This window comes from Dryobates pubescens, chromosome 15 (genome assembly GCF_014839835.1).
Source record: "Dryobates pubescens isolate bDryPub1 chromosome 15, bDryPub1.pri, whole genome shotgun sequence".
Lineage (NCBI taxonomy): Eukaryota > Metazoa > Chordata > Aves > Piciformes > Picidae > Dryobates > Dryobates pubescens.
The window spans coordinates 17,520,357-17,548,084 of NC_071626.1; the positions used below are offsets into that span (position 1 = coordinate 17,520,357).

General features: G+C 46.1%; 1 protein-coding gene across 7 annotated transcripts; it reads right to left on the reverse strand.

Annotated features, from left to right (window-relative positions):
• Positions 1–395: 395 nt before the first annotated feature.
• Positions 396–26,913, reverse strand: LOC104299468 (rap1 GTPase-activating protein 1). Of its 7 annotated transcripts, none has more exons than XM_054167555.1 (21): positions 22,662–22,822; positions 21,980–22,176; positions 18,800–18,893; positions 18,320–18,355; positions 15,519–15,566; positions 14,622–14,660; positions 14,352–14,543; positions 13,509–13,612; positions 12,978–13,056; positions 12,664–12,717; positions 12,490–12,573; positions 12,158–12,258; positions 11,486–11,615; positions 11,059–11,214; positions 8,612–8,683; positions 8,367–8,453; positions 7,186–7,320; positions 6,481–6,627; positions 5,203–5,306; positions 3,492–3,608; positions 396–766 (listed from the first exon to the last, which is right to left on the reverse strand). In XM_054167555.1, exons 2-21 carry the CDS (start codon positions 22,066–22,068, stop codon positions 757–759), a joined length of 1,878 nt encoding a protein of 625 aa, XP_054023530.1. In that variant the 5' UTR covers positions 22,069–22,176; positions 22,662–22,822; the 3' UTR covers positions 396–756. The 7 variants fall into 7 exon arrangements, with proteins under 7 accessions (XP_054023530.1, XP_054023532.1, XP_054023536.1 ...); XM_054167557.1 differs by having other exon boundaries at positions 3,492–3,605; positions 22,662–22,821; XM_054167561.1 differs by lacking the exons at positions 21,980–22,176; positions 22,662–22,822 and adding an exon at positions 26,606–26,913.
• Positions 26,914–27,728: the final 815 nt, after the last annotated feature.

Here is a 27,728-nt window from a genome sequence, read left to right on the forward strand (position 1 = left end):
ACTCAAAAAAGCCAACAGGCAGGAAAGATACCTTTAACATACTAAATATATTTATTCCTTCAGAAAAGCTGCAAAATGTGGCCAGTCTTGATCTACAAGCAGTAATGTAACCTGAAGTCCCAGGCATATTACATGCCAGCATGCAGCAGGGAGAACAGTACAGAATGAGCCAATACAGGCTAAAAATAATTCCTTAGGAGTCTAGGAAATACATTTTGGAGGACATTAAGGCCAACATGCTTCTCCCTTGGCACAGCAAATAAACTAATGTAAGTAAGCTGGGACATAGATTTCCATGAAGTATCTCCTCGGCGAGGTTCTTTGCCCTCACTCTGCACTGTGCTGCCTAACCTGTGTCATCCAAAGGTACTAGAGAAAGAGGTGGAGATGTGTTCTGTTCCTGCCTTCTGCAGGCCAACCTGTTTTCTTCTTCTTCAGATGATGGGAGAAGAGAAAGGGAGGTAGAGGCTGGTTTAGTGGCTGCCAGTTGGGCAATGGGAAGGGCATAGAGCCAAAATGTTCCAATAGGAGCTATCTGTCCATCACCCTTTCTAAGGGTCCCTGTTCCAGGAACTGCCAGTGAAGCATTAACTGGGTGCCACTTAGTCTTATAACAGTCCTTGAGGTCCTCTAAGTAAGTTCATGCTCATCTTGGCCAGGACTCATTTCACCCCAAAAGTCTTGCCAGTATCTTCAGTGAGGTAACCAATGACTGAGTAGCATCTGATCCACTTCTGATTGGGTTGATGACCCCACTCAGATGTGTCTGAGGAAGGAAAACACACAAAACAGCCATGTATTCTTCTTAGGGCTTAAACATACACAGCACAGTGATTTTTAAATGCAACCCAGAAAGCCATCTGGCTCTGATCCTAATGAATTTTGCTTCCTGGGCTGGGCCCACTCCCTTTGAGTCTGTCCCTTGGGAAGGAGGATTATTTGGAAGACTACATGGTCAGCAGAGCAGAAAACTAAGGACAATTGTCCCTGCATGTGGAAGAGAAGGCAGTTAGTACAAGTAAACTATGTGGCTTCATGGACCAAAGGCTGATCTCTGCCTAAAGATGTGCTGGAAATCAGCAAGTAAGGACAGCAAGTGCTGGCTCATCTCTGCTCTAAAGAATTAATATATCATTTGTGTGTTCCCTTTGCATTTATTTCCAGGTTGGTTTTAGCAGAACAAGAGCTTGATCACGCAAGTCTGGAATGTGAACTCATTGTTTCAGACCAGAAGCAACATGCTGGATATTTTTGTGATCAATTTCCTGTGACACTGCTCCCTGAAGAGAACAAAGAGGGGGCTGACGACCTGCTGTTTTAATATCAACTGCACAAATTACTCTAGGACCAGCTGGAACTCTTGTTGCACTAGAAATATGCCTGTATCATGACCCTGACTTGTAGTTCCACAATTAATGAACATTAAATAGACTTCAGCAAAACTGAAGTACTTCTATTAGACTCCTGGCCTATTCCTGCAGTACTGTGCTAACACCATTGGGGTGAAAGTGGTGTGCTTTACCCGGTGGAATGCTGTGACCCTGAATCCCTGCCCCAGATAGGACTCAAAATGTGTGATTGCACCTGAGCTGGTCTGTAATTCTGAATCCACAACTCTAGCTAATGCAAAACTCCATGCTATAGCCCATCTCCAAACAAACTGTCCGGGAAAAGGCTAAACCACCACCGATGTGAAAAGCCTTTTCCTGGTGATCATACAAGGGGCATTGAGTGCATGACTGGGAAAAGATAGAGAACCCTGGGAACAGACGCAAACAGACTGCCAAATCATACAGGTCATGCTTCATGTGCATAAGCAATATCCATGCAAACATTTTTAGTGCAATCCCATGCTATTTTTGCTCTCTGAATTCAAGTAACACCAATCTGAAACAGACGTCACAGCTGTCTCACCTCCTCAGCTGGTGAATGGAGAATGAGGCTTAGAAAGCAGGGGAAACCCACAATCAAATGCAGACATCAGGAGCATATGTCAAGAAAGCTTCATCCTTTTTTTCCAGGACATGTCCACATTCAGAAGCAAGGTGTAACCAAGACTGGCCAAGCTAGGAGAGGTTTTATTACTAGGCAAAGTTCTTGCTGATTATGTAAGGCTACTTCAGCCGCCCCATCAGACCACACATCCCTCTCACACGCCTAGCCAGGAGCTTCTAGTTCACTAACATGGTCCCAGACAGGATGAGGAGGTGGGATGAAACAGGAATGCTGGAAGAAGGGGGTTGCTGACCAATTGGCAGTTCCATGTCCTGCATTCTCTCTTGTCCTTGGTTGCCAGAGCTAGCATATTAAATGATCCACATCTCCAGCTCTGCTACCATCCTCCTCCCTGCCAACATTCTGGATATTCATACAACAGGAAAATAATTGAACTCTGCCCCTTGGCTGTCACAAATTGTGGGCACTTCTAAACAATACAACTGGACAGCTGAACTACTGCAGATAGTCACAGCATATAGTTCATAAGGAGCACTGAGTCTGGTTGGAAAGAAGGCCCCTCCTTGTCAGACTTGGACCTGCAGCAACTAAGCCATAGAGGCTTGAATTTTCTTAAAGCAGCCCCAGCCTTGTGCAAGGAGCATGCCCAGCCCCACAGCACTCGGTGCCCTTTTGACCACAGGCTTCATCCAGAGTCCTCACGAAAAAATAAACACACAAGAAAACCCCCACCAAGCAAAAACCCAAATAAGGATGACAAGCTGTTCCTGAAAGTCAGCTGCAGCCTGGCAGTGAGACACAGGCTGCTCTGGAGCCTTGGAAACCTGAATGTGTGGCTTCCCTGAAGTATCCTGGACAGGATCATATCCCAGCATACCACAGCTCAGCAAGACCAAAGCTGAACTACCAGGAAAATGCATTTCTCCAATCTCTGTTCACCAGAAACTGGGGAACTCTTGCAGCCTACTAGGGGAAGTGTTTGGCAGGAGAGCACTGGGTGTGTTATGGTATCCTTGCACAATGAGACAGAGGTGCAACGAATCAGATCCTGCTCTAACACCTGATGTAACTCTCGGGGAAGACTAAAAGCAGGCTGAGTTCTCCCTGGTTGGGAGCAGCAGGATGAATCCTGCTTAAAGGGGCAGAACTTGAGTATAACCCAACATACTCTTGCCCAAGCTCTCCATAAAGCTCCAAAATCATGCCAGAGCAAGCTACAGAGAAAACATACACATCAGTAAGCATGGATAAGGGGACTGTTAGGGCCTTGTGTATCCTGTTGGATACAGGCTAACATTAAAGATACAGCCAACATTACCTTTCAGTCTTCACTTCAAGAAAGCTTTACTTTAAGAAAGCTAAGTTCCTTACATGCTCTGAATTACTGTGCCATGGTCACACATCTATCATTTAAGATGATGCAATGCCTGATGTGGACAACCCCAGTAAAGCCTCCAAAAGAGCAAGACATGCACCACACAATCCAACACCAGACACAGTGAGCATCTTTCAAATAGTCATTATTTTCCACTCACTTGTTCTTCCTGATGGGGAACTCTGGGGAGCTGGGACTTGATGATCCATCAGACTTCAGGTCAGATAAAGTTCCTGGAGTGTCCAGCATCTTCTGTATTCTCTCTGAAGTGTTTCTGCTGGGAGAAAAGAAAAACCAGCTGGATCACAGGGTCAGAGTTAACCTCTATCTATGCTAACAGAATCACAGAATAGAAGAAACCTCCAAGATCATGTAGTCCAACCTTTGACTCAGTGCTGAAGGGCCAACACTAAACCTTGTCCCTATGTGCCAGGTCTGCACGGTACTCAAACACTCCTACAGATGGTGACTCCCCCACTGCCCTGGTCAGACCATTCCAATGCTTGAGAACCCTTGCAATGAAGAAATGTTTCCTGAACCTCCCTTGGTGTAGCTTGAAACCATTTCCTCTGGTCCTGTCACATACCACCAAGGAGAAGAGGCTGGGCCTCTCCTCACTCCAACCTCCCTTCAGGTAGTTGTAGAGAACAACGAGGTCTCCCCTCAACGTCCTCTTCGCCAGACTGAACACCCCCAGCTCCCTCAGCCCCTCTTCATAGGCCATGTGCTCCAGGCCCTTCACCAGCCTTGTTGCCCTTCTCTGGACACACTCCAGACCCTCAGTGTCTTCCTGTAGTGAGGGGCCCAGCATTTGAGGTGTGGCCTCACCAGTGCTAAGCACAGAGGACATGCTGAGGAACACTTCCACACAAGCCACAATCCAAAGCTGAATCTCTCCTGTACACATGAAAAGGAAGCCTCAGGGGAAAGCTACGCATGACATGCTGAGCTCACTGCTGCCAGAGGGAGAGCCTTTTCCAGCCTTCACTCCTGATGAGTATAGTTTCCATCACTCTTTGTGCCCATCAGCCTTCTTTATAAGCCAGTTCATGGCAGAACGTGGCAAACAACTGATACAATGAAAGGAAGTTGATATTTTTCCTGGGAAATGTGCTGAATCAGTCCCATGAACGCTCCACTAAGTATATGAGTGGTCAGAAGGCATGGGACAGGATTGGGTAGTTGACAGAGGCACTGGGAAAGTATGGTGTCTGCTTTTCAGACTTTTAGAACAGATCAGTTGCTAGTGAAACTGCAACTTCAAGAATCATCCACTGCTCCTCATAACTAAGATCACAAACAAGCAAAAGAGGAGCTAAATAAACCCAACAGCTTCCCAAGTTCCTCCCAACAAAGACCAGTAAAAAAAATAATCAAACAAACCATGTAAAAAATCCCACACACAAACCATACAAACTGCCCCCCTAAAAAACCAACATGTTTTTCCTTGTGGAAAACTTGCAGAGGTCTTTCAAGGGAATAGTGAAGGATGTTGTACCTCAATGAATAGATTGAGGGGCAAGGCTGCAGAGCGTACAAGACTGTTTAAAGCAGCGAGTGGCTACTGTGTTGGCTCACAGTGTCACAGAGAAGTTGTCTCAGAAGATTGGTTCTTTCTTCAAAGGAAGTTCTGAGCTATTTTTATTCAGATGAGGTCATAGGCACCTCACTGTGTTCCTCTCTCCACCTCCTGCCTTCCTCCTCAAAGGCTGACTCGCTTTCAAACAGCCTTTTTTATTATTATTATTTTTTTCTGCCATTTGTCCATTTCTCCATGAGCTAATAATCAGGCTTTTCTTCCCATTCAAACCATTCCCATTCCAGGTCTCATTCCTGCCGGCTCCCTTCTCTCACCTTCCCATGGCTCATACCTCTTTTCCTCCTGTATGTTCTCAATGCCAATGGCACTGCTCCGTCGCCCATGGAAGTGGCTGGCTCGAGATCGTGATGGGCTCCTACCAGGCAAGGCAAAAGACTAGAAAAAAGGAAAGAATGACAGAAAGAAGGGAAGAGAATAAGGCAGGAAAAACTGGAGAAATGGAAGCATGGGAGAAGGAGCCTGTGACATGGATCAAGATCCTCTCATTTACTCTGTAATGCAATAGCATGGTCCAGCTCCAGCAGTACAAGGAGACCTTTCTGTCAGTGAAAAAGAGAAGGGCTTACAAAGGTGGCAGGAGAGAGACAGAGATAGAAACCAAGGCAGAACAAGATACAGCATAGCTAGTGTACAGCCAAAGAGGCTCAGGAAGGGAAGTATCCTCACATGAAGAGAGAAGGAGAGGCAGAATCAGAAAGGCAGAGAGTTAAAGGAGGCAGCAAACCCAAGTCATTACCACCCTGCGACTTTGCTGTGCTGACATAAAGAATGCCCACAGCTGAGCAAACTGCCACCAAGAAACTTCCACACTGAAAGACACCTTCCTGGTTTGCTCAGATGGGTTTTTGTAGTTTGCCTGATACCACAACTGCAGAAACCACAATCAGCTGGATGCACTTCAGCCAAGGTAACAGAAACGTGGATCCTCTTCTGGCCTTATCTGTCATGAATGCTTCTACTGATCACATGTTTAGTGTCACTATCAAGAAAGGCTTTGAAAGTGAGCAGAAATAGTCACCCATTTTCTCACCCCAAACTTCATTATGTTGTTTCCAAAATGCAAATTCTATGTACAGGCAAACAGGACCTTGAATAAACATCAGGCACCTGTTTATATTACAGAAAATAGCCTGATTGGTGAAGCTGAAGAAATGAAGAGATCTGCTGTCCTTGTGTTTTCAGCTCCTGCCACGTGACAGCACAGCACCACTGTGGCCAAACCACAGTGCATGCATTTCTGAAGGTATGACAATATACAGGATCTAACCCAGGACAGCAGAGACAGATGCCTGCTGGACAGTCGTGTTTGGCTTCCTTCTCCCAGCCTGCACCAATCTCAGCTCTCTTTTACAGAAGCACTGGGGACAGAGACAGGCACAGACAACGCAGGACTACAACATGCACTGTCACAGTTTGTGAAATAGGATGATGCAACAGAAAGAGACTGACAGAAGGACAAGAGGATTAACCATTAGGGAAAGAGTAGTAAAGGCTATGAGTGGGTCACAAAGGGCTGCCAGGTCTCCTCCAGCCCACCCCAGTGCCTTACCGCAGCAACGGCCTTAGGGCCCTCGGCGACGCTCTGGCTGAGGGCAAGGCCAGCTGGAGCTGGGCGGCCGGGCAGTGTGGCTGGCTGCTGCTTCCTCAGGGATATCCCCATGGCATCCAGGCTCTGGCTGCGACCTCTGATCACCCGCTGAACAGGGGCAGGCAGGGGAACAGACAAACACAGATACACCTGTAGGCACGCACATGGCAGGGGAGTATGGAAAGCACCACTGAGCAGGTGGAAAACTGTGACAGACCAACACCAGATCCACAGAAATCCTAACAGGCAGCATCTTGGACATTACCCATTTTTGGTCTTAGACAATTCATGGAACTGACTCCCAGACACAAACCCTTTCTCAAGTGTACACTCACTACTGTTCCTGCAAATTCTGGAGAGAAACTCCACCTGACACTAGACACTAGCCTGAAGCATAAAGAGTTTGGTTTCACAGAGACAGTATGGAATTCCAACCTGGGTCAGGCTGCAGCTGTGTAGGAAGGAACACAGAAAAGGGAAGAATGTTTTGTGAGAGATATGGCAAAGCACAGCCAAAGATGAGGATGGATGGTGGGTGGAAAGACCTGTTTTCTGTCTGACTCTAAGCACAGCCAATCAGCAGGGCAAATGTTCCTTAGAGGGACAAACAATGAGCTTGAAAAAAGTGTGAGCAGGTAGGTAAGAGGTCAATCCACTCCTGCTCACCTTGAAATTCTCAAGGAAGCCCCCGCTGCCGTTCTCTATCTTGTCATCCTCTCCCGTGGGTAACCCCATCATCCTGCGGCTGCGAAGCTGCAGCTCTTCAAATAGGCTCTCCAGAAGGGCACTTCGGGTTCTTTCCTGCACCAAGATTGGGAAGGAAAACACAGCTGTCCCTGGGAGTGGAGGGATGACCTTCACCCACCCTGCTTTGGTAGTGTCCCACATCCTCCTTAAAAAAAAGGACAAACCAAAAATCAAACAAACCCAAAACAAAAACATTACAAAGTGGTTTCAGCTGCAGAGTTCTGGAACATTTCACAGCCCTGTTAAACTCTTTCTAAAGCAAATCATAAACACATCATTATTTTTTCTACAGGTGATGAAACAGAGACTAGAATAGAATTTTGGTACCCTGAACTGAAAACATCAGTGATTCCAAGACTGCATCATGTTGGGAGGGATCCTCAAAGATTATCTTGTCCAACCCCCCTGCACTCAGCAGGGACGCCTCCAATTACAGCAGGCTGCCCAGCCACACATGCAGTCTGATCTCGAATGTCTCCAGCAATGGGGCCTCAACCACATCCCTGGGCAACCTGTTCTAGTATTTCACCACTCTCATAATAAAGAACTTCCTCCTCATGTCCAACCTAAATCTCCCCTGCTCCAGTTTCAAACCATTGCCCCTCATCCTATCACCACAAGCCCTACTAAACAGTCCCTCCCCAGCCTTCTTGTAGGCCCCCTTCAGATACTGAAATGTAGCTCTAAGGTCTCTTCAGAGCCTTCTCCTCTCGAGGCTGAGCAGCTGGAGTTCTTCCAGCCTGTCTTCATAGGGAAGGTTCTCCAGCCCTCTGATCGTCTTGGTGGCTTCCTCTGGACCCACTCCAGCAGGTCCACAATACTAAGTTTTAGCTAGTACAGAATTTCCTCCAGCAAAACCTATGCACCACATCCCCATTCTTACTCAAGGATTAGATCTTTACCTCAGAAGGTACCTGCTCATGTTTTCTCACTCCTGCTGTGAAATACAAAGGAAGCATCTCACAGCTGAGGATTTTGTCTTTCTTTTATAAGCAATGCAAATGAGAAGCAGAAGAAGTCAAAAATGGTAGAGGATGTTTTCAGTCTGCAATAATAAAGGTTTACAATTCCAACTGGAAGTAAGCAGGTAAGAGACTCACCTCTAATTTAGCAAATTTCTCAGCTCGATAGCAGCTGTACTCAGCGTTGATGAGCTTGACCAGGAGGAATTCACGGAACTCTGCACTCTGCAAGGCAAGATGAAGGCTACACTGGAGAAGAAACCTCTGCCTTACTGCTTTTTAGACTTCCAGAGTCACCTAAAGCAGACTGACAATACTGAGTCAGCACACAAGGGTGTGCATGATATCCCCCTGCCAGCTAAAACTGGACCAGAGAAACAAACCTTTCTAAATATGGCTGGATTTGGCAAAGGGGGTCCAAAGAAGGGGACATCATCCCGGGCTGTGACTGAAACCTGTAAGAGGGGAAAGAAAAAAATCCAACAAACAAAAGAGAAAGTATCACAAGCCAAGTGAGATCATCAAAACCTTGGAACTGTTGTGGTACATCTGATCCCTCCTGACCCATAACCAGAAGACACCAATATGCTGGCCTGTGCAGCGGTTTCTGAACTCAGTGAATGGATGGGCTGATTGATCTCCCTGAATTTCAGTCAGCCAGATGTGCTCACAGTAAGAGAAACAAAAACCAGCTGGACAAAAATAGCTTAAACAAAAAAACAACTGAACAAAAATAACTGAAGCAAAAAATAGCTGAAATTGCATTAAAAAAACCCCACACCAAAACCCAGTATTTTTGGTACCAACCAAGGTCTTTAGAACAAGAAAAATGTTCAGCCTGCATCTTTTTATGTCAACTAGATGAACCTTTGCCAATCTAGCCATCCTGACAGCGAGTCCTCTGTGGTGGGACACCGAAGGGAATGTCTCAGTACCAGCACCTCTCCCAGTCCAATGTGGCACTTTCCCACTAAGAGATAAAGAAATGCAGGGGGTTTGTTTCTAGGTTTTTTAACAGGCTCCACCTGATATAGCAATGCCAAGAAAGCAACTGTAGTGCAGTCTGGTTTTGACCTGCTGGCACTTGGTTCTTCACAGCACTTACCCATAATTCTATGCAGCTATTTTACCATCACTTTTACTGTCACTTTAGAATATCTCACAGTCATTTTTTGGTCATGTTTGAGATGGAGCAACATCACTATTTGCCATTTCATACAACAGGGAACAATGTCATAACAACTTAACAGCAACTGCCTCAAAGTAACACTGCAGTGTAAATGTCACGTCAGTGAGAGGCATGAACTTACTGAGAGGAAAAGGGGAAGGGGCCCTCTACTTAATTCAGGTTTCTCACATTGCAGGTCAGCTCCTCTAGTTACAAGGCCTCCTTCTCCCTCCCAGTAGACATCAAACTGTTAAAAATCCTACTTTGCATTTTAGTTCTGATTGCAAAAATTGATTCAAAGAAATCAATGCCATTAATCATCCAATTTAACAATGGAAGGAAAAAGAACTTCACAAACTGCAATCTCTTCAGTCCTAGAATGCTCCCAAGGCAGAATGACTTAGAACCCCTTTGCAAAAGCCCTGACTGGGATTATTTCTTTTTCATGAAATGACACAAGCAACCTTATTACTGTGACAAGAACAATGGTACTGCAGACAAGACAAGATTAAAACAGTAGTAGGAAGAGACAAGACAAATGGCAAACTTCCTCAGCTTCTTCTCATTACAAAAACTCAGTAAACCTCCGCTTCCTACCAAAGAGAGAGCAAGAGAACTGGAATTCCATGTCCCTGATCAACATGAGGCCATCTTGTCACTAAGAACATGGCTTCTCAGAGCACATAAACCAATCAAAAGTAGTGTTCCACCTCAAACACTCTCTTTGGTGGGAGACAAGATGGAGAACCTGTCCTAATTTTCATACTCTTGGTGTTCTTGTAGACCTCCTAAGGCGTAAGGGCTCATCATCACCAAATGAGACAACCCTCCAGAGTCATGTGACAAAGAAAGAGCTGCATCCAAAGGCTGCAGATGGGGAATTTGTATTCTAGCAAGGCCTCTTTCAACTGCAGCACCTTAACAGGTAGCTCTTTCTTGCCAGATGGGCATCAGTTCTGGGATTCCCAAAAGCCAATGCAGCTGATTTGGAGAGGGACTTTTCATGAGGGTGTCTAGAGACAGGACAAGGGTGAATGGCTTGAAGCTGAAGGAGAGTAGGGTTAGACCGGATCTTAGGAAGAAGTTCTTCAGTAAGGGGTTGGTGAGACTCTGGAACAGTCTGCCCAGGGAAGTTGTGGATGCCTCCTCCCTGGGAGTGTTCAAGGCCAAGCTGGATGAGGCCTTGAGCAGCTGAGACTAGTTGAGAGGCATCCCTGCTAATGGCAGGAGGTTGCAGTAGATGATCTCTGAGGTCCCTTCCAACCTAAGCCATTCTGTGATTCTATGATGATTCTATGATTCCAGAGATTAGGCCAAGAATCTGTATCTGATCTGCAGTCTCAAGTCGTGCAAGCTCTCAGCACTGTGCTGTGCAGCATGAGCAATGCAGACGTGGCTGTCAGCAGGTAAAGTAGCTTTACCTGACTCATGTCTTACTTGCATTTCATCTTCCAAACAGGATCAGTTGTATCTCGTGCTCTTTGATGCAAACAAAAATGTTTTATCCAAATTCATCCTGTTTGAACTCTTTAGGCTTCAGACACTCAAGTTAGGATGACAGCTGGCTAACCCTCTGCCTCTCCCTGAGGCCCACGAACAGGTTTCCACTTCAAGGATCGAGATCAGTGGATCAGGGCAGAGGAATCTATTGGCTCTCTTTACCTTGTAAAAAGTGTCCCCAGTGGCACCATGAGTCAGCTGAACTACCACATAGGCATGCAGGAAATTAGAGGCAATCATATCAGGGACAAAAGGTGTGCTTTCATCTTGGAAGATGATGGCCACAATATCGTTCCCGATGTGACGCTTCCGCTGAAGCTGGAGAGAAGGGAAAGAAGGAAGTGAGAGGGCAGCATAAAAAAAAAATAAAGGGATAAAAAGGCAGAACTGTACAATGGGGCCCCAAACACCAGCCTGCCTATCACCTCCAACCCATCTGCTGAACCACACCTCTCAGCACTACTTTCAGCATTACTCCAGCCACAATTCCCAACACTATGCAGTCAGGCATTTTCCCCTCTCTGCAGTCCCTCCTCACGTATCCCTCCTCTCTTAGCCACACTATTGCATTCCTCAGTTCTCAGAATACCTGCTGGGAATCTCCCTCTGTGAAGGGCAGCTTTGTAGACACGTGAAACATTATCTCCTTGCCCTGGAAATTTGTATAGACTGACTCAGTGCCCGTTTGACCTCTGGTAACATCCAAGCCTCCCCGGAATCTGAGCAAATCCATACCATGCATAGGTCAGGCAGGACAGAGGTGAGAAAGTGGAGAGAAGAAAGACAAGATCAGTAACAGTAGTTTGGTATATCAACAGCATCAAAGAAATCAGTGATAATGAGGCACCAAATCTTCCCAAAGCAAACACACTAACTGAAGCTGCACAAAGTTTCTGCTCCTGAACATGGCCCCTCAAAGGAGCTATTTCCTTTGTGATTTTTCCATCATTTAGAGCTACAGAAAGGAAAGGCTGCTCCACAGAGAGACTAAAACAACACTGACCCCTGATGCTGAAAAACAACTTGCATCTGCACAAAGAAAATCATTCTTGATGCTGTGGGTCAGACTGAGATACCAGGAGATCTTTAAATGAAAATACCAGCAAAGACCTAAGTTGCAACTTACTGGCAGCCAGGCCGGCTGACAGAACCATTCTGGGCTTCTCCACCTGCTCTGGGATTTGGCAGGCACAGCACTTTCCCAGAAGCAAGGCCCTAACAGAGTAACAGCCTCTGAATACACAGGGTGCTAGGTACACACCCATGGAAATCCTGCAGCAGAACCTTGTCACCAAGGAAATCCAGGAACTCCAGGAACCCCAGACTCTCTTCTGTGTTACTGAAGACTTCTTCTTCGGTCGTCTTCAAAAGGAAAGGAGAAGTCACGAGGAGCACAAGCAGTACAGAGAAGAGGCAGCAATTCCTACACACAGTTCAACCAGCTCTGAGGACCTGCACCCACAGATCGACCACCACGAGGCAAGCTTCTGTCCTTTTTTTCACAGGGTAGTGCAGACCCTGTATTACATTTAAGCTATGAGAACTGACTCTTTATGCTTTGCCTCAAGAACTGTGGGATCTGAGGGAGCTTACCTGTCCAGGTTTCTGGTAGATGACCCCAAATTTGAAGTTATTGCTTATGACATGCTCATCAAATGCCACAATAAGCTGTGAAGCCTAGAGTAATCAAAACACAAACTGTCAGATGGCTGTCATTAGCCAGATCTTGATGGAAAAGGGACAGAGAGACACATCAGAACCTTGTACCTTGGGGTAGAGGACAGGAAAGAAGCGTTCCACATTCACATCCTCACACAGAAGCTGTTGAGTGAGAGAGAGGCAAACCCAGTGAGATTATCACGTGCCCAAGCTTGCCAAAAGCATGAAAGCACAGACACTCTATAATTACCTGACAGGAGTCCCATCAAGCAAAAATTCTGAGGTGAAATGAGAAGAGAAAGAAGAGAAACTAAATGGAAGTATAAAAAGGAAGTAGTAGCAAAGGGGGAAATGGGAGGACAGAGGTGAAAACAACTTGAAGAAGGAGGGGTTAAGAGCAAACAGGCAAGCACAAATCTCACCTTTGCCATCTGGACAGCATTGGGAAACTCATTCAGACAGGAAATGGGGATCAGGTCATGTTTGGTGCCAGTCCGAGTCCTGAGACAAACCAAAAATACATTGAAGGCTGAAGACTCAAGAAACAAACACTGTCCCTTTACAGGCAGAGTGGCCATTTCTTCAGGTTATCCTTACAGCAGTTCAATGGAGGACTTGGCAGTGCTGGCTTAACGGTTGGCTTGATGATTTTGAAGATCTTTTCCAACCTAAAGAATTCTATGTTTCTATGACTGTTAAAATGTCTGTTAGAGATAGCCTAGGAAAGCAGATCCATGCAAAGTACAGGAGGCAAAAACTGGTGCAGGATTGCTCCAGAAGGCTGATGGAGTAAAGGTTTCTTTCCTCTATGTAAGTTTATTAAAGGAGAGATGTCTAAGGGAGAAGAAACATTGGACTTCAAACAAGCTATTGAGAGAAAGGTGCTGCAAGTAATATGAGAACTGAAAAGGAGAAATGACTGCTCTTTTGTCCTTCTTCCACGTAAGCGTTACCTCAGCAGAAGACGCAGACTCTCCTGCTTCTCGATCTGTTCATACTTCACAGAAAGCACCAGGCAGCCCAGGGACACGTCACTGGAGTAGAAGTTCTGGTGCTCCTGAAAAATGGAAGCCAAGATGCATGTGTTTGTCATGGTTATCTTCAACAGAAGAGAGAGATAAACCACCATTCCCCTGCTATAATGAATGGGATGGGCTGTTCCATCACCACAAGAGCAGTCACCTCACATCAAAGGCAAAGTCACCTGCAAACTGAGAAGACAGATGGAGTGCATGAAGTCAGTAACCAGGACTGCAAGACTTCACAGAATCACTGGATGGCAGAGGTTGGAAGGGACCTCCAAAGATCAGTTCAGCCCGCTGCTAGAGCAGGATCGCCCAGAAGAGTAAATCACACAGGAGCACGTCCAGATGGGTTTGAAATACCTCCAGAGATGGAGACTCCACAACCTCTCTGGGCAGCCTGTTCCAGTGCTCTGCCCAGAGGGAGGAAGCATCATGGGAAGCACTGTGTCAGTGCATCCTTGTGTGTGACACTAAGGTCAGTGTCCAGCTGTACTGTCAGAACTCACAGGACTTGGAATGCGTTATATGAAAGGAATGCTCCAGATGCAATAAATTAGCAATAATGACTCTTCTGTTAATGCACAGGGAGATGATGGTGCACATATCACAAGGGCACAGGGCCAGCTTAACACACTATGGGACAGTGGGTACATTAGCTCCCAGCACCATGAGGAACTGAAATGGAGGGACTAGACAGCTATTTATAAGTCTATTAGAAAGGGTCTGAGATCCATTTCAGCCATCAGATCAAGCTCTGAAGGTCACCCTTACCTTGCCCAGGAAATGTTTGCGGTACAGCTTGGCTGTGGGGTCACTTTCCAGTTTCACTTTACCACTCCAGGGAAAGGGCACATCAGACAAAGCTGGACTCAAGCTGGAGAGGTTGTGGCTGGTCCCTTCAATCCAGTAGCCCCCAAACTGGGGTAAGATAATGAGGGGATATGGCCACCCTTTCTGTAACACCTATTCGGAAGGACAGAGAACACAAAAGCTGAAAGGCCAATAAAGTCCAAGGGAAAACAGAGGGAAGTGCTAACTCACCTCATGGATACTGGGGTAAGGAATATATTCCTCTTCTGTCTGAAACCAGAAGAGACCATTAGCAAAAATGAGTAACATCTTTTAAAGTATTATGCTCTCATGATGGTGCAAGCTGTGCCCTCAGCTTCCACTCTGCCCTAGTCCATCTTTAGAGTTTTACTCTAGGATTTATGGTTAGATTCCATTCCCTAGGCCTCAGCATCACAGTATAAAACTTTGAGAACTATAAATGCAGGAGTCAGATTTCACCCAACTTTTTCTCAAAAGCATGCAAAATGAGGAGGGAGTCACACTATAAGCAAATTGGATGAGGTTAGGAGTGACAACCTCTGCTTTCCAGTGTCAGACAGCTGCAGTTCTACACACAGAGCTGACAGCAGAAACAGTGCTGAGGTCGAGGTTGTGCAATCTCCATAGCTAGAGGTGTGGTACACAACTGAGCAGTGATGAGGCATGCCTGCAAGAGCAGGAGCAGTATCAGAGCCTGGGAATGAAGGAATGGACCAGAAGAGCTGAGAATTTAGAGACGGGAATATGTCTAATATTGAGGGAAACAGCTGCTTTCTAGCAGCACCTGTATGGATACTCAAGCAGACTACTGAAATTAATGTAATGTGGCTTCAGAAATACTACAGCTCTTATACTGAATACCACTTAAGAGATTACTTAGTCAAGACTAAGACTAGTAATAATGATAAACATTTCTTGGAACCACTGAAACCAGAAATAAGGAAAAACTGATTCTATTTCAGCTGCACAGCTTCACCCTCTTGTGCAGCAACCAGTTTTGCTCTTCCTGGTCTGCTCCCTGTTAGTTCCAAGATGAGCACTGCAAGCCTGGTCAATAATTATCTGCCATTCTCAGCAACTTAGGAGAAAGCAATGACGTGGCCTGACCTTGAGAGGAGCTGGAAGAGAACATCTTTGTTCATCCAGACGACTCCCCTGGAAACAAAGGCACAGACAGTGAATCCTGTGGTCTAGCATGTCTGTTTCACTTATTGTGCCCTTTTCAGTCCCAAATAAATATATTCTCTCTATATATAATTTTCTGGTTTATGCAAGTTTTGAAGTTTAGAAGAAACAGGAAGAATAAAGCTAGAACTTGGCCAGTCCATTAGTTTCAGTAAAACTGAAAAGCTCCTTCCCACCTAACATCTTTAAAAAAGCAGAAAGTTGGCAGAAATAAAATCTCCCAAACTGATTCTCTTATTTAACTCTCTAGTCTCTTGAAGCCACTTTATTTCTTATCCCAAGCAATACATTTAAAAAAGAGCTAAAGAGGTAACCCAAAAGAACAGTCATTCAGACACTTCATTTCTGTTCTACTCTTCCTGGTTTGAGCTAGTCCAGAACTAAACCTGTTCAGTGACCACGTCAGTCTCTGCTCAGTGCTGGCACTTTCTGCAGTTAACAGCATGTCTGCACAGAGAGGAGCTGCTTCTGGCTGTGACCACTCTGATGTTTAGAGTCACTGTCAAGGCCTGGGGTGCAGAAAGGCTTTGTTTATACTTGCCTCTGAAGACCAAGGTCACCGCTTTATCTTTGTGTCATATTGGGGGTACAGGGAGCAGCAGACAGGACAGGTGGCCCTAAACTGACCAACAAAGACTTCCATCCCATAGATGTCATTAGTCAGTATAAAGCTGAGAGGTAACGAGGGTAAAGCCTCTTCTTCACTGGCCCACATCCAAGCAGGACTCTGTCCATGTTGTCGTAAGTATGGATTCAGTTCCCATCTGCAACTGAGTCTAGTCCGGGACTTACCCAGTGCCTGCCACAACACCAGCGGTGACAGTGACATAACTGCCACAAGGGGTTTGGGTTTGATCTTGGTCTTGTATATATTTGCATACATTTCATTTTATTGTTATTATATTCATTAAAGCTCTTTTAGTTTTCTTTTCCAATCCATAAGTCTCTCACCTTATTCCCTTTTTCTTCCCCACTGGGAAGGGAGAGGGGTTAGTAGAGAGTGTCTTTTCCCTTTGTATTTTCACAGTGGAGCCTGTACAAACACTAGCTTGGAACATTGGAAACAGCAAAAGATCTGTTTTGGTTGCAGTGTCAGTACACAGCACTAAAAAATCAGCCAGCCACCAGAACATAGGGGGGTGAAATTAGGAGGAAGCAGAGGCAGACAGGTGATCTTTACATTCTGCAGAGGTGGTAGCAATCATTCCGTATTTGGAGAAGTCACAAGAAGCACAGGCAGTGCATGAAATATAAAGGACAAATGGATGTTTTGTTGATGTGATCTGGAGTTGATGGATGTCAACCTCGCATGCTGGGGCTCTTGAGAAAGGCTAGGTTCTCAAACAGAGATCTCAGGAACAGTTCTCTGGGACAGGAAAGTCCTATGCTCTATCAAATCAGGATTAGGACAGGAGGGATGTGTAGGTACAAAGCAGACTCAGCCTCCTGGAACAAACTGTGGAAAAGTACCAGGGCAAACCTGCCATGCACCAGGGAATTTCCACACATGAAAATGAAGGCTGGGAAACTGCTATTTCACAAGGCCTCTCTCCCCTTCCTTGGCATTTCTGGCTGATCTGACAACTGCAAAAACTTTCCAGTTTCAAAGGAGGTCCTGCTGGGAGCTGAGGATCTCAGAGGCCTGAGGGCAAATTTCGTGGGCTGCTGTAAAGCAGATGATGTTTGGGGATGTGGTGTTGAAGGATATGGTTTAGCCCTAGCCTTGGCAGAGTTATTTAATGATTGGACTTGATGACCTTAAAGGTCTCATCCAACCACAACAAATCTATGATTCTGCACACTAATATATAGAATTGGGCCTCCCCTTCCCCAGATTCTCATTTCTAGTCTGTCCAATAGCATTTCAGCCTCTTAACTTTATATTCAGCAATTTGTTGCTGCCTTCCACTTCCTCATCTTTATGGTCCCACCAAAGTTTTGTATTTTCTTCATATCCACAATTTAATTACCCAAATTCCAGAAAAGAAGTTAACTGTTTGCTATAAATTTAATTGCTGTAGATAGTAAGAGGCAGAAGTTCTGTGCTATTTGTTATGCCAGGTCCAAGTTAATCACAGCATCACTCAGAAAATACTGGTAGTCTGTAAGGACACTCCAAGAACTCTGTTGTTAGATATGACACATATAACATGTTATTATATTACTGTTGCTTTATTTGGTAGGGCAGGGCTGTGGTGGGGCTGTTTTTTCCCCTTTTACTCTAACTTTATGATGTAATATATGCAACTAAACACACAGATTGCCCTAAGAGAATTACACCAAAGCCCTCTCTCATGCCAGTTACAGATGGCACTACAGTAGTCATTTGACATGTCTGACATTGCTAAATGCAGTTACCTCAACATGCCATTCATCATCTGTCATTAGCAGCTGCTACCCAGCAGAATCAGTTTCTTGAAGACAGCAGAGGTACCTTAATGCAATTTTGAATTTCTCTCAGAATGACACCCCTGCAAAGCACAGAATTCTAACTGTTTGTGTCTATTCCTTCCATCGTGCTGGCCGGAGAAAGGAACGTAGGAAAACACTTTGGAAACTCCCTTTAAGAGTAGGTACAGGAGTTTGGGCCTAGAGAAGCTAAATATTCTGCAAGTCCAAATTAAAGGGTACTGGGAGTGAAGTGACAAGACAAATAGCAGCCAAGTACTTGTTTGGCTATGAAAAATCCAGAGATTCCAAAGTATGACAGAACTTCTCCTTACCTGCATTTTTTCAATCATCTCAAACAAGTCCACAGTCTGTGAAAAGAAAAAGACAACAGTGAAAAGAATTTACCATTTACAGAAGGTAATGTTATCCTTTGTGGTCACTCAGATCTGGAAGGAGACAACAGCTCCTTCCATGTTTTGGCACAGGAACTACTTGCTTGCTGAAGACAAGATGGAGCTGTTCTTCCTTAGCTAAACACACGCAATACAATTGGCCAAATTTTCTTCAGCTTGTGTTGCAAAAGCTTGACCTGGAACCTGATAGGCCAGGTGTCAGGAATTTCTCTCTTTCAATGGGTCAGAGAACCAACTTGCTAGAGTCCTAAGAAATAATGACATGACCCGGTTTTGAATTCGCCCAGAAGTGGGCAATTACAGCTACGCGTGTATGCACACAAGCTTGCTTTCAGCCACTTCTGCTCAGTGCAGGAGCACATCCCAACCCGGAACCAGAGAAACATGGGCTGTCTTTACCTTGTTGGGAACAGTAGGGGTGAGAGCACATGGAAAGCCTTGGGTGAAAGTGTCTACAACATCACTGAAGTGGCACCCTCCCTCCTCCAAACTCCTGCAAGAGACAGATGAGGAAAAACAAAAACCAAAACCTTCTAACTCTGTGAGAACTCACAGGTGCCAGTCCTTTACTGCAGTGCCTCCTCTGCCTTCTGCTTACTCTTCCTCTCCACACAATTGTCATTCCCTCTGAGATTCCCTGAGCTGCCTCAACTCACCACTTACCACCTGCAAACATCCTGGCTGTAACAGCCAGTATCCTCTGGCTCTGTTCACTTGCACTATTTTCCTCACAACTGTTCTGTAAGTGCTGACTGCTCTATTTCACCAAGTCACTTTGCTACCACAGATTTGCAGCAGCATAAAGATAGATCTGAGAGAAAGCTTTGGGATCAGATCTCAAAACTGAACCAAATTAAAAGAGCTGGAAGCTCTGAAATGTCATTGAAATCAGCACTTAAACTACAACTTCATTTGCCACAGTCTGGGTGTTAGTCCCCAAGACAGGAACATAACAGAGATGGTTCTACAACAGAACTGGACAGATGCAGGCTGTATTACCACTGCTGGTAAAACTAGCATGAACATTTGATGAGCTTCTGCCTGCACATCTCCTGAATACATCTGCATGTTGGCCCCTGCTGCAGCAGCAGCGCATGAAAGTGCTGCTGCTGCCTGTGTCTCAGAGAAACCAAAATGTAATGTGGACAATATACTGGATTTTAAAACACACTGCATTTCCCATTGTACTACAAACAGTCTCACTGCCAGCTGAAGCTCTCCTACTGTTAGCAAGCCCTGAAGACTATTGCTTTGAAACCCATGGCTTCATTGCCTGTCATATGGAAGAGTAACATGAAGCCACTCTATTTCTGTGACCACAAATCTTCTGACAATTCTTGGAAGGGTTTAGTTTGGAAAAGACCTTAGACATCATCTAGTTCCAAACCCCTGTTATGGGCAGGGACACCTCCTACTAAAGCAGGTTCCTTGAGGCCCCAACCAACCCGGCTTTGAATACTTCCAGGACTCAAGCATCCACCAAGTCCTCACAATTTGTTTTAGCAGCCCAGAGGCACAATGGAACTTGTATATAGGCTGATCCACACAAAGTAACACAACACCTCCATCCTACAATTTTCTCTTACAATTCACATGAGATCTTTAATTTGGATATTAAAGCCATAATGTATATGGAAGGGAAGATACAGGAGTTAGTCCTGACAGCCTCAAATAACTATCAGAATAGTTAGATGTAAATGTGTTTTGAATTAGTATTAGATTAACACATCCTCTATTTATAATTTCATTTGTTTACTTGAAGCATGTTAGGAACTAACAAAATTTATGTCCAAGGCAGTAAATGAAAGATTTGCCTTGCTTCTTTTAGAAACCCAAAGTTTCTGTCCTGTACACCCTGAAAAGGTAAGAACTTGGTTTGATGTCAGAAACCAGCCATCCTCAGAGAGGTATTAACAGTACAGCTTTTGTGTAATTGGATGTCCTGGGGCCTCGCTGCATTCTGTTTTCTTTGGCCTGTCACTGGTTTGAATCCTGAATCATTCAGCAGAAAATAAAATACACACTTGCCTCATGGAAATGTAGCAGCTCCTGCATGATGTTGGTGCGGCCAGTCCTGTCCTGTTCCCTCAGCATAGGGAGGGAACACTTTGGACTGATTGAGCACTACATGCTGCAACTGCTCCCTGCCATTCAATCCCAGTACAGCTCTACTGTCAATATGACTTCAACAGATGCCAAACTCACCAGTATTATCATACACTTAGAGGTGTTCTCAGTTCTGTAATTACCCCAGATTAGGAATGTGGGACTTCCAGAATCCAGGACCATGCCTTAGGTTTTATGTTATCTGTTATAAAATATCACAAAAATGTGAGGCCATTGTAAGCATTCCTTGAAAGCCCATTTGTGAATTCCAAACTGCTGGGATGAAAGCACTGAGCTTTATTTATAGAAAGAGAACAAAGTTCTTTTCAAACTGAAACTTCAAATGCTTTGACCATAGAAAAAGCAGAGTATTAGCCTTCTGAGAAAGAAAAGCCATTCTGCAGCCTGGAGAGGAATCTGTATATACAAATGGGTACTTGCTGAAGCTTTATTTTTAGGAAGTGGCAACAAGGGAAAGCAGAGGGCCTGGAAAATGCTGAAGACTAAAATAGGATTCTACTAGTGACAGTAACCTGCACATTCATTTCAAGCAGGTAGCCAAAATAAAAGCAGGCACTGCTGATCCACTGGTAAAAGCTCCATGCTTCTGAAATGAAGTGAGACATACCTTTGGAGACCTCTGAGCCACTGTCTCCACATACACAACCCTATTCACATTCCTGGTTTGCAGCATACTCTGCTATTTCAATCCTGGGATCTCTCTATACAGCTCTCTCCAAACTATTCCCATCTGCTACAGCTGAAGCAGTTCAATAACCAAGTCAATGCAAGTATTTGTTATGAGAAAAACACAAAGTGGCCTGGACAGATTCTACACATCCTTTCATCCATCTTTCCTAAATATTCCATAGGTAAAGGGGATTTGTTGCACTCTGAAGTGTCCCAAATAATCTGGTAACTATTTTCCTGGAAATTCACAGGGAAACAGGTGTATTGCCTATGTAAAAAGTCTTTGCTCATCTGGCAGCCTTCCAGTAGGACAAAAAAAAATATGTGACAGCTTGCAGCATGTTATGGAATGGCAGCCAGTCTAATAAATGGTGTCCCAACCTGATGGGTGATTCTTGCAATGAGACACTGGTAAATTAAACCCCTCACCAGAAGAGACAGGCAGTCTAGAGGAACTGAAGGTAATTTCAAACAGAAACATGCCTGAAACGCTCATAGGGAAAATTCCAGGCAACTGCTTCCCTGGAGCAACAGCTTCTGATCCTTCACTCCCTTGTTTCTACCTTAGAGAAACACGTTCTCTCCAGCAAACACAATCTTTAGGTATTCAGTGAAGACAGCTGCAAACATGACCTGAATAGTCTAGCTCTGCTACGGCTTTCAATGTTGCACATACACAGAGTCCTAAAGTCCAACAGAAGGAATTACCAAGAGAAGACTAAGAAAAGGAAGCAACTACCACAGATAAGAAGCTCTCAGCTGGTCACAGAGTTTTCTACTCACAGACTGTGACTTCCAGTTGGGAACCTCATTTCCAGCCGTGCTCCACTTTCTGGTTGTTGGGGAGCTCCTGCCTGCCACTTCTCCGCCATGTGGGCAATCCCTGCTCAGGTCTCTTCTTGCACCGACATAAAAAGGAGGCAGGAGACCGAAAAGGCCCGGAGAACCCAGCTAACTCTCAGTCCCCACCAGGTACTACCCTGCAGAAAAGGAGAAAGGAGAGCTCCCGAGGGAAACGAATCCGCGCTCTCACCTCCTTTGCAGCGCCAACTGCAGAGCTCATTGGCTCCCGAGGAGAGCAGCGGACGAGCCCCAGTCGCGCCCTCTCTTCCCCCCAGCAAGCGGCGCGCCCGCCGGCCGCGCTCGCCCGGCTGCTCCCGGCAGAGCCAGGCCCAGGCAGGGACGGGGAAAGCAGGCAGAGAGGGAGGCACGGCCGGCTCTAAAGCCAGCTCCGAACTTGCCAGGCTGGGGCACCCGCATCGCCTTCTCCCCTCCTCAGCTCCCCGCTCTTTCAGACAAGCCACGATGGCTCTGTCTCCCGCTCCCACAATACAGCCGCCGCCGGCGGCTGCAGGGCCCGTTCCAGCAACCGCTCCCCTGCCCCGACCCTGCCGAGAGAGGCAGGGCGGCCGGTGCCCACGGCGAGCTGAGGCCTGCCGGTGCAAGTACCGGTACCAGTACGTACCCTCCGCTGGCTCCGGCAGGGCAGTCGTGCTGCCGGGAGAACATGCTGGACCGCTCCTCCGAGCCAGTCCCCGGGAGCCTCCTCTCCCCCTGCCTCGCCATAGAGAAGGACACAGGCTCCCTCCTGGTCCCCTGCAAAGCCTCGGCTCCCGCCCCCACCCCCTCCTCTTCCTGCTAAGCCAGAGACAGCAAAGGGCACCTCACAGCTGGGAGCGGACCCCAGCCACGCCGGGGCGGGCCGCTGCCCAGGGAGAGGCAGAGGAGGAGAGATGGAGATGTGACAACAGGGAATGATGACTTCTGCTCCTCCTCCGCGGTGGAAGAACAGTTCCCCTTCGATCCCCCCTTTCCGGGGAATCCATGGACGATGCACAACCCGCAGGAACGCTTTGCTGGGACAGCTCAGCCGAGGAAGCTGTACTCTGGGTTGTCAGTGATGGTAAGACAGGGACAGCAGAACGGTCCCTTATTTTCAGCTCTGCTGTAGTGCAAAATCTCTCCCCGAGCTCTCAATATCCAGTGGGAAAAGCGAGCATCAAGGCAATCCTCCACAACTTATCTTCCACAACTTCCCATTCCCTCTAAGGGAAGACCAAGAAGATAGCAAACCCATTAGCCTTTGGTACGTGAGGCTGATGTATATCAAGTACTACACAGGTTGGGCTCTATATCCCCCTTATCAAATGACCTAACCTGTCAGGTGTTCTCTAGAAGAGCTCAAATTTTGAGAAGTTAGAAAACCCTTAGCATTCATTCATCAATAGCTCATCATTCCTGATCCCAACTGAAGTTGAGGACACAATCTTCCATTGCAGGGGTATGCATCTGCTTGTGTTTAAATAAGAACACAGAACTTTTCTTGACATTATTTTTTCTCCCTGTGATTCCCAAAATCATTCTACAGGATGATGCAATGTTTCCTCACTCCATCAAGACCTGTAAAGGCAGCATCTACAACCTTCTGCCAAGGGTCAGCCTCACACAGGGTTTGTGGAAGTTCTTAAAGAGGACAGTAGGAAGAAAAAATGAGGGACAGAATATGACAGAGGAACCAGTGAACTAGTTAAAGTAGAGAAAGAAAGCAGCTATATAAAAATTTTAGAAATGAGTGCAGCAATTTAATCCTAGTGTTTCCTATAGATTTTACTCATCAAAGACCTGGGTAGAAACCATTACAGGGTTTTCAAGGGTCTGTGGCTGGGAAAAGATACTGAAAAGGGTATGGGATCCATCAAGGTAGGTGACAACATTGAATGTACAGGGAAAGGATCCACTTGCTAGTTTATGAATTTGCATGGAGGCCATTTCCTCTTGTTTACCCCTTTTTTTTCCCCAGGAGATCTAATACTGGACTATAGGCTAACTCAAGCCATCTCCTTCACCCAAGCTCAGATGTCCTCCCAGGCAGGGCCAGGCCACTAAATACAGCAGCTCCCTCTGCACAAGCAGTTCTTACTCATTCACCTGAACCTCTGAGCAGAGATGTGACTAGGGCAAGGCAAAGAGCCAAGCTTGCCACTTCTGCTGCATTCAGGAAGGAGGAAAAGACATTATTTTCTGCTGCTAGAGAATGCTGTTTAATATTTGTATCAATTATATAGACAGTGGGATCAAGGGCACCATCAGCAGGTTTGCAGATGACACCAAGCTGAGTGGTGCTGTTGATATATGAGAGGGACCTGGACAAGCTGGAGAGGTGGGCCCAAGTGAACTTCATGAGGTTCAACAAAACCAAGTGTAGGGTCCTGCAGCTGGGCAGGAACAATCCTTGTTATTAATACAGGGTAGGAGATGAGGTGATAGAAAACGGCCCTGCAGAAAAGGACTTGGGAGTTCTGGTGGATGAGAAGCTGGACATGAGCCAGCAAATGGGCACTTGCAGCCCAGAAGGCCAATGGCAGCCTGGGCTGCATCAAAAGCAGCATGTCCAGAGATGGAAAGAGGTGATTCTACCCCTCTGCTCTGCTCTGCTCTGGTGAGACCTCACCTGCAGTGCTGTGTCCAGCTCTGGTGCCATCAACACAGGAAGGACATGGACCTGATGGAGTCGGTCCAGAGGAGGCCACAAGGATGTTCAGGGGGATGAAGCACTTCTGCTATGAGAACACTTCTGCTACTGAGGGAGGTGGGATTGTTCAGCCTGGAGACGACAAGGCTCCAGGGAGACCCTAGAGCAGCCTTGCAGTTCCTAAAGGGGGCTACAAGAAGGAAGGCTGCAGAGAAATTGTTTGCAAATGCCTGCAGTGATAGGACAAAGGGCAGTGGTTTGAAATGAGAGAAGAACAGATTTAGATTGGATGTTAGAAACAAGTTTTGCACCATGAGGGTAGTGGAATACTGCAACAGGTTGCCCAGGGAGGGAGGTGAGGCTCTTTCCCTGGAGATATTCAAGGTCAGGCTTGAAAGGGCTCTGGGCAACCTGACCTAGTGGAGCAGTCCAGGTTGGACTGGGTGGCCTTTGGAGGTCCCTTCTAATCCAAACCATTCTATGATTCTGTGACTGCCAGCACTAACTACTGCCTCGCCCTGCCCCAACCCTCCATTTCTGGGTCCTCATCAACAGCAATAACAAGCAAGCAAAGTCTGCATGGAGGCCCAGGTCTTTCTGCCATTATTCAGGAGTTTGCCACTACCTACAGGAGCCAACTTTGTTCACACACAAAGCTATGTTCTGCTCAGCTTTCATTTAACTCACAGCTTTATCTCACCTCCTGTGCAACTTCAGCTTCATTCAAAGCACTCAAGTCCCACAGGCAACTAATTAGTCTCATTTAGCAATGATCATACGAATAAGCCACTTCCATATGTAAGAAATCACAGGCTCCCTTTCCCCTTACTGTTCCTCAGCTTCTAATCAAGCTAACAATTACTGTTTACACACTTGATGTAACAGTATCACCTTAGTTCTACTAAGTTGATTCAGCTCCTGTTCATAGTTGCATTCTTCATTGATCTAACTCTCTATCCTTGTAGTCTCACACTGTAATCCACAGATTTGTCTATATTTGCATAGATCATTGTGTGTTTTGTAGTGTTTGTGTGTTTTAGGGACTGGTACACAAGTTTCTGCTCTCCCAGGTATCCTTGTAGGCTGCTAATATCTGTATGACAGTAATTGATACCCATCCCTTTTGCCATGTGATCTCCCAGGTTTTGTTAGCAATCTTTTAATTCCTGTTCACTGCATTAGCATTTGATCTTGCTTACATAGGAAAAGTCTGTATTAGCTGTAACACCAAAACTGATCTCTGCAGTTTTATTAATTGTCTGAGTCATTGTAAGAACATCAGGAGCTCCACAGAAGCTGCACAATGCCTCCTAAACACAGGGGCTTAGCCTCCAATGGTAAACTCTTCAGGGGACAAACTGTGTTTTTCTCTCTTTTGCTGCATTATTACACTCAGTCATCACAAACTTAGGTGCACCCACAGATAGAAACATGCATGTTTGCACACGAGCTGTTTGCACACGAGCTGTTTCCACAGATCCATGCACATAGCTTCTAAATACAGTTCCAAGAATGCCCAGACAGCACCTCCCACTGCCCACCCAGACTCATCATTTCATGTCAGAGGTTGACAGAACCAGAGTGGGATTCCTTTGGGTCTGGACAGACCCTCTCTCATGCCCCTCCATTTCCCCATGTCATCTCATTTCTTACACAGACATCACTCTCCCCGCCTCCACTCTCCCTCTCTCTCCAGTGTTTCTCCACACAATGCAGCATAGCACAACGTCTTTTAAAAATCATACAGCCACTTTCCCTGCTGAGGCTGAAACTGACCCAAGGTCCAGCCACTGCATGACACCACACAAGCAGCAGAGAAGATTGGGATCAACTCTCCTCCAGTTATTTTTGCTCCCATTCCTTCTAGATGCAAAACACATTTAATTGGCATTGCAGGCAAGATGAGAATAAAAGCAGCTAAGCTGTTCATCCCCTACCTGAGCAAGGCTCTCTCATCCCCAGCTGGTGAGCGGATGGAGCCTGGCACCCAGCTGCTCTCCCTTCCTTGCACTATCAATTATTCACGGAGATTGCGGTGTCCTCCCTCTCCCTCCTTCCCGCTCCCTTCCGCTGCCCCCCAGCTGCAGATGAATGGATAGCTGGCAGGTCAGCGCTGTCATACTTGAAACTGGAGATCATTGTCGATTCTACAGCTAGCCCGGCAAGCAGCAGTGCTCTTAAGCAGTCCAGATTGGTCCTAGGGGAAGGGGCCAGACCCTTCAGGTGGAGCAATGGGCAGCTTTGTATCGACATCCCTGCACTTCTCATCCCAGACCTGCAGGGATGACCTTTAAAACTGAGGTTTGTTGTCTGGTTTTGTTTGGGTTCGTTTTTTTCCACAGCTAAGCAGATTATTTTAGTCTTTTCAATTCTAATGACAGTTACATAGTGCCAGTGAACTGGGTCATGTGGATTCATGTGCATTAAATGCAAACAGGAAGGGAAAGTAGCAGACTGGGAAAACCTGGAAAATGCTTATTTCAAACTTAGTCCCACAGCAAAAGCACAGGTATTCAAGGTCAGGCTCAACAAGGCTCTTGTAAAAAGTCCCTTCCTGGCTTTCTTGTAGGACCCCTTCAGATACTGGAAGGCTGCTCTAAGATCTCCCCAGAGCCTTCTCTTCTCCAGGCTGAACAGCTCCAATTCTCTCAGTCTGTCCCCATAGGGGAGGTTCTCCAGCTCTCTGATCATCTTCATGGTCTCCTTGGGACCTGCTCCAGCAGCTCCATGTCCCTCTTGTGCTGGGGGCACCAGAACTAGAGGCAGTGCTTCAGGTGCGGTCTCAGCAGAGCAGAGTGGAGAGAGAGAATCACAATATAGTACTGGGTTCCCTTTTGGGGTCCTCACTACAAGACAGACATTTAGGTGCTGGGGCAGGTCTAGAGAAGCTGGTGAAGTGTCCAGCGCACAAATATTCTGAGGAGTGGCTGAGGGAGCTGGGGTTGTTCAGCCTAGAGAAAAGGAGGCTGAAGGGAGACCTTGCTCCCTACAACTACCTGAGAGGAGGTTGGCACAAGGTGGGAGCTGGTCTCATTTCTCTATTAACAAGTGACAGCATGA

Excerpts from the sequence above, each read along its gene's own strand:
- LOC104299468 (XM_054167555.1), bottom strand. The coding sequence starts at position 22,068 with ATGGCGGAGAAGTGGCAGGCAGGAGCTCCCCAACAACCAGAAAGTGGA. Across the intron at positions 18,894-21,979 it reads CCAACTGGAAGTCACAGTCT|GAGTTTGGAGGAGGGAGGGT; the intron begins GTGAGTAGAAAA and ends TGTCTCTTGCAG. Across the intron at positions 14,661-15,518 it reads CTCTTCCAGCTCCTCTCAAG|ACAGAAGAGGAATATATTCC; the intron begins GTCAGGCCACGT and ends TTCTGGTTTCAG.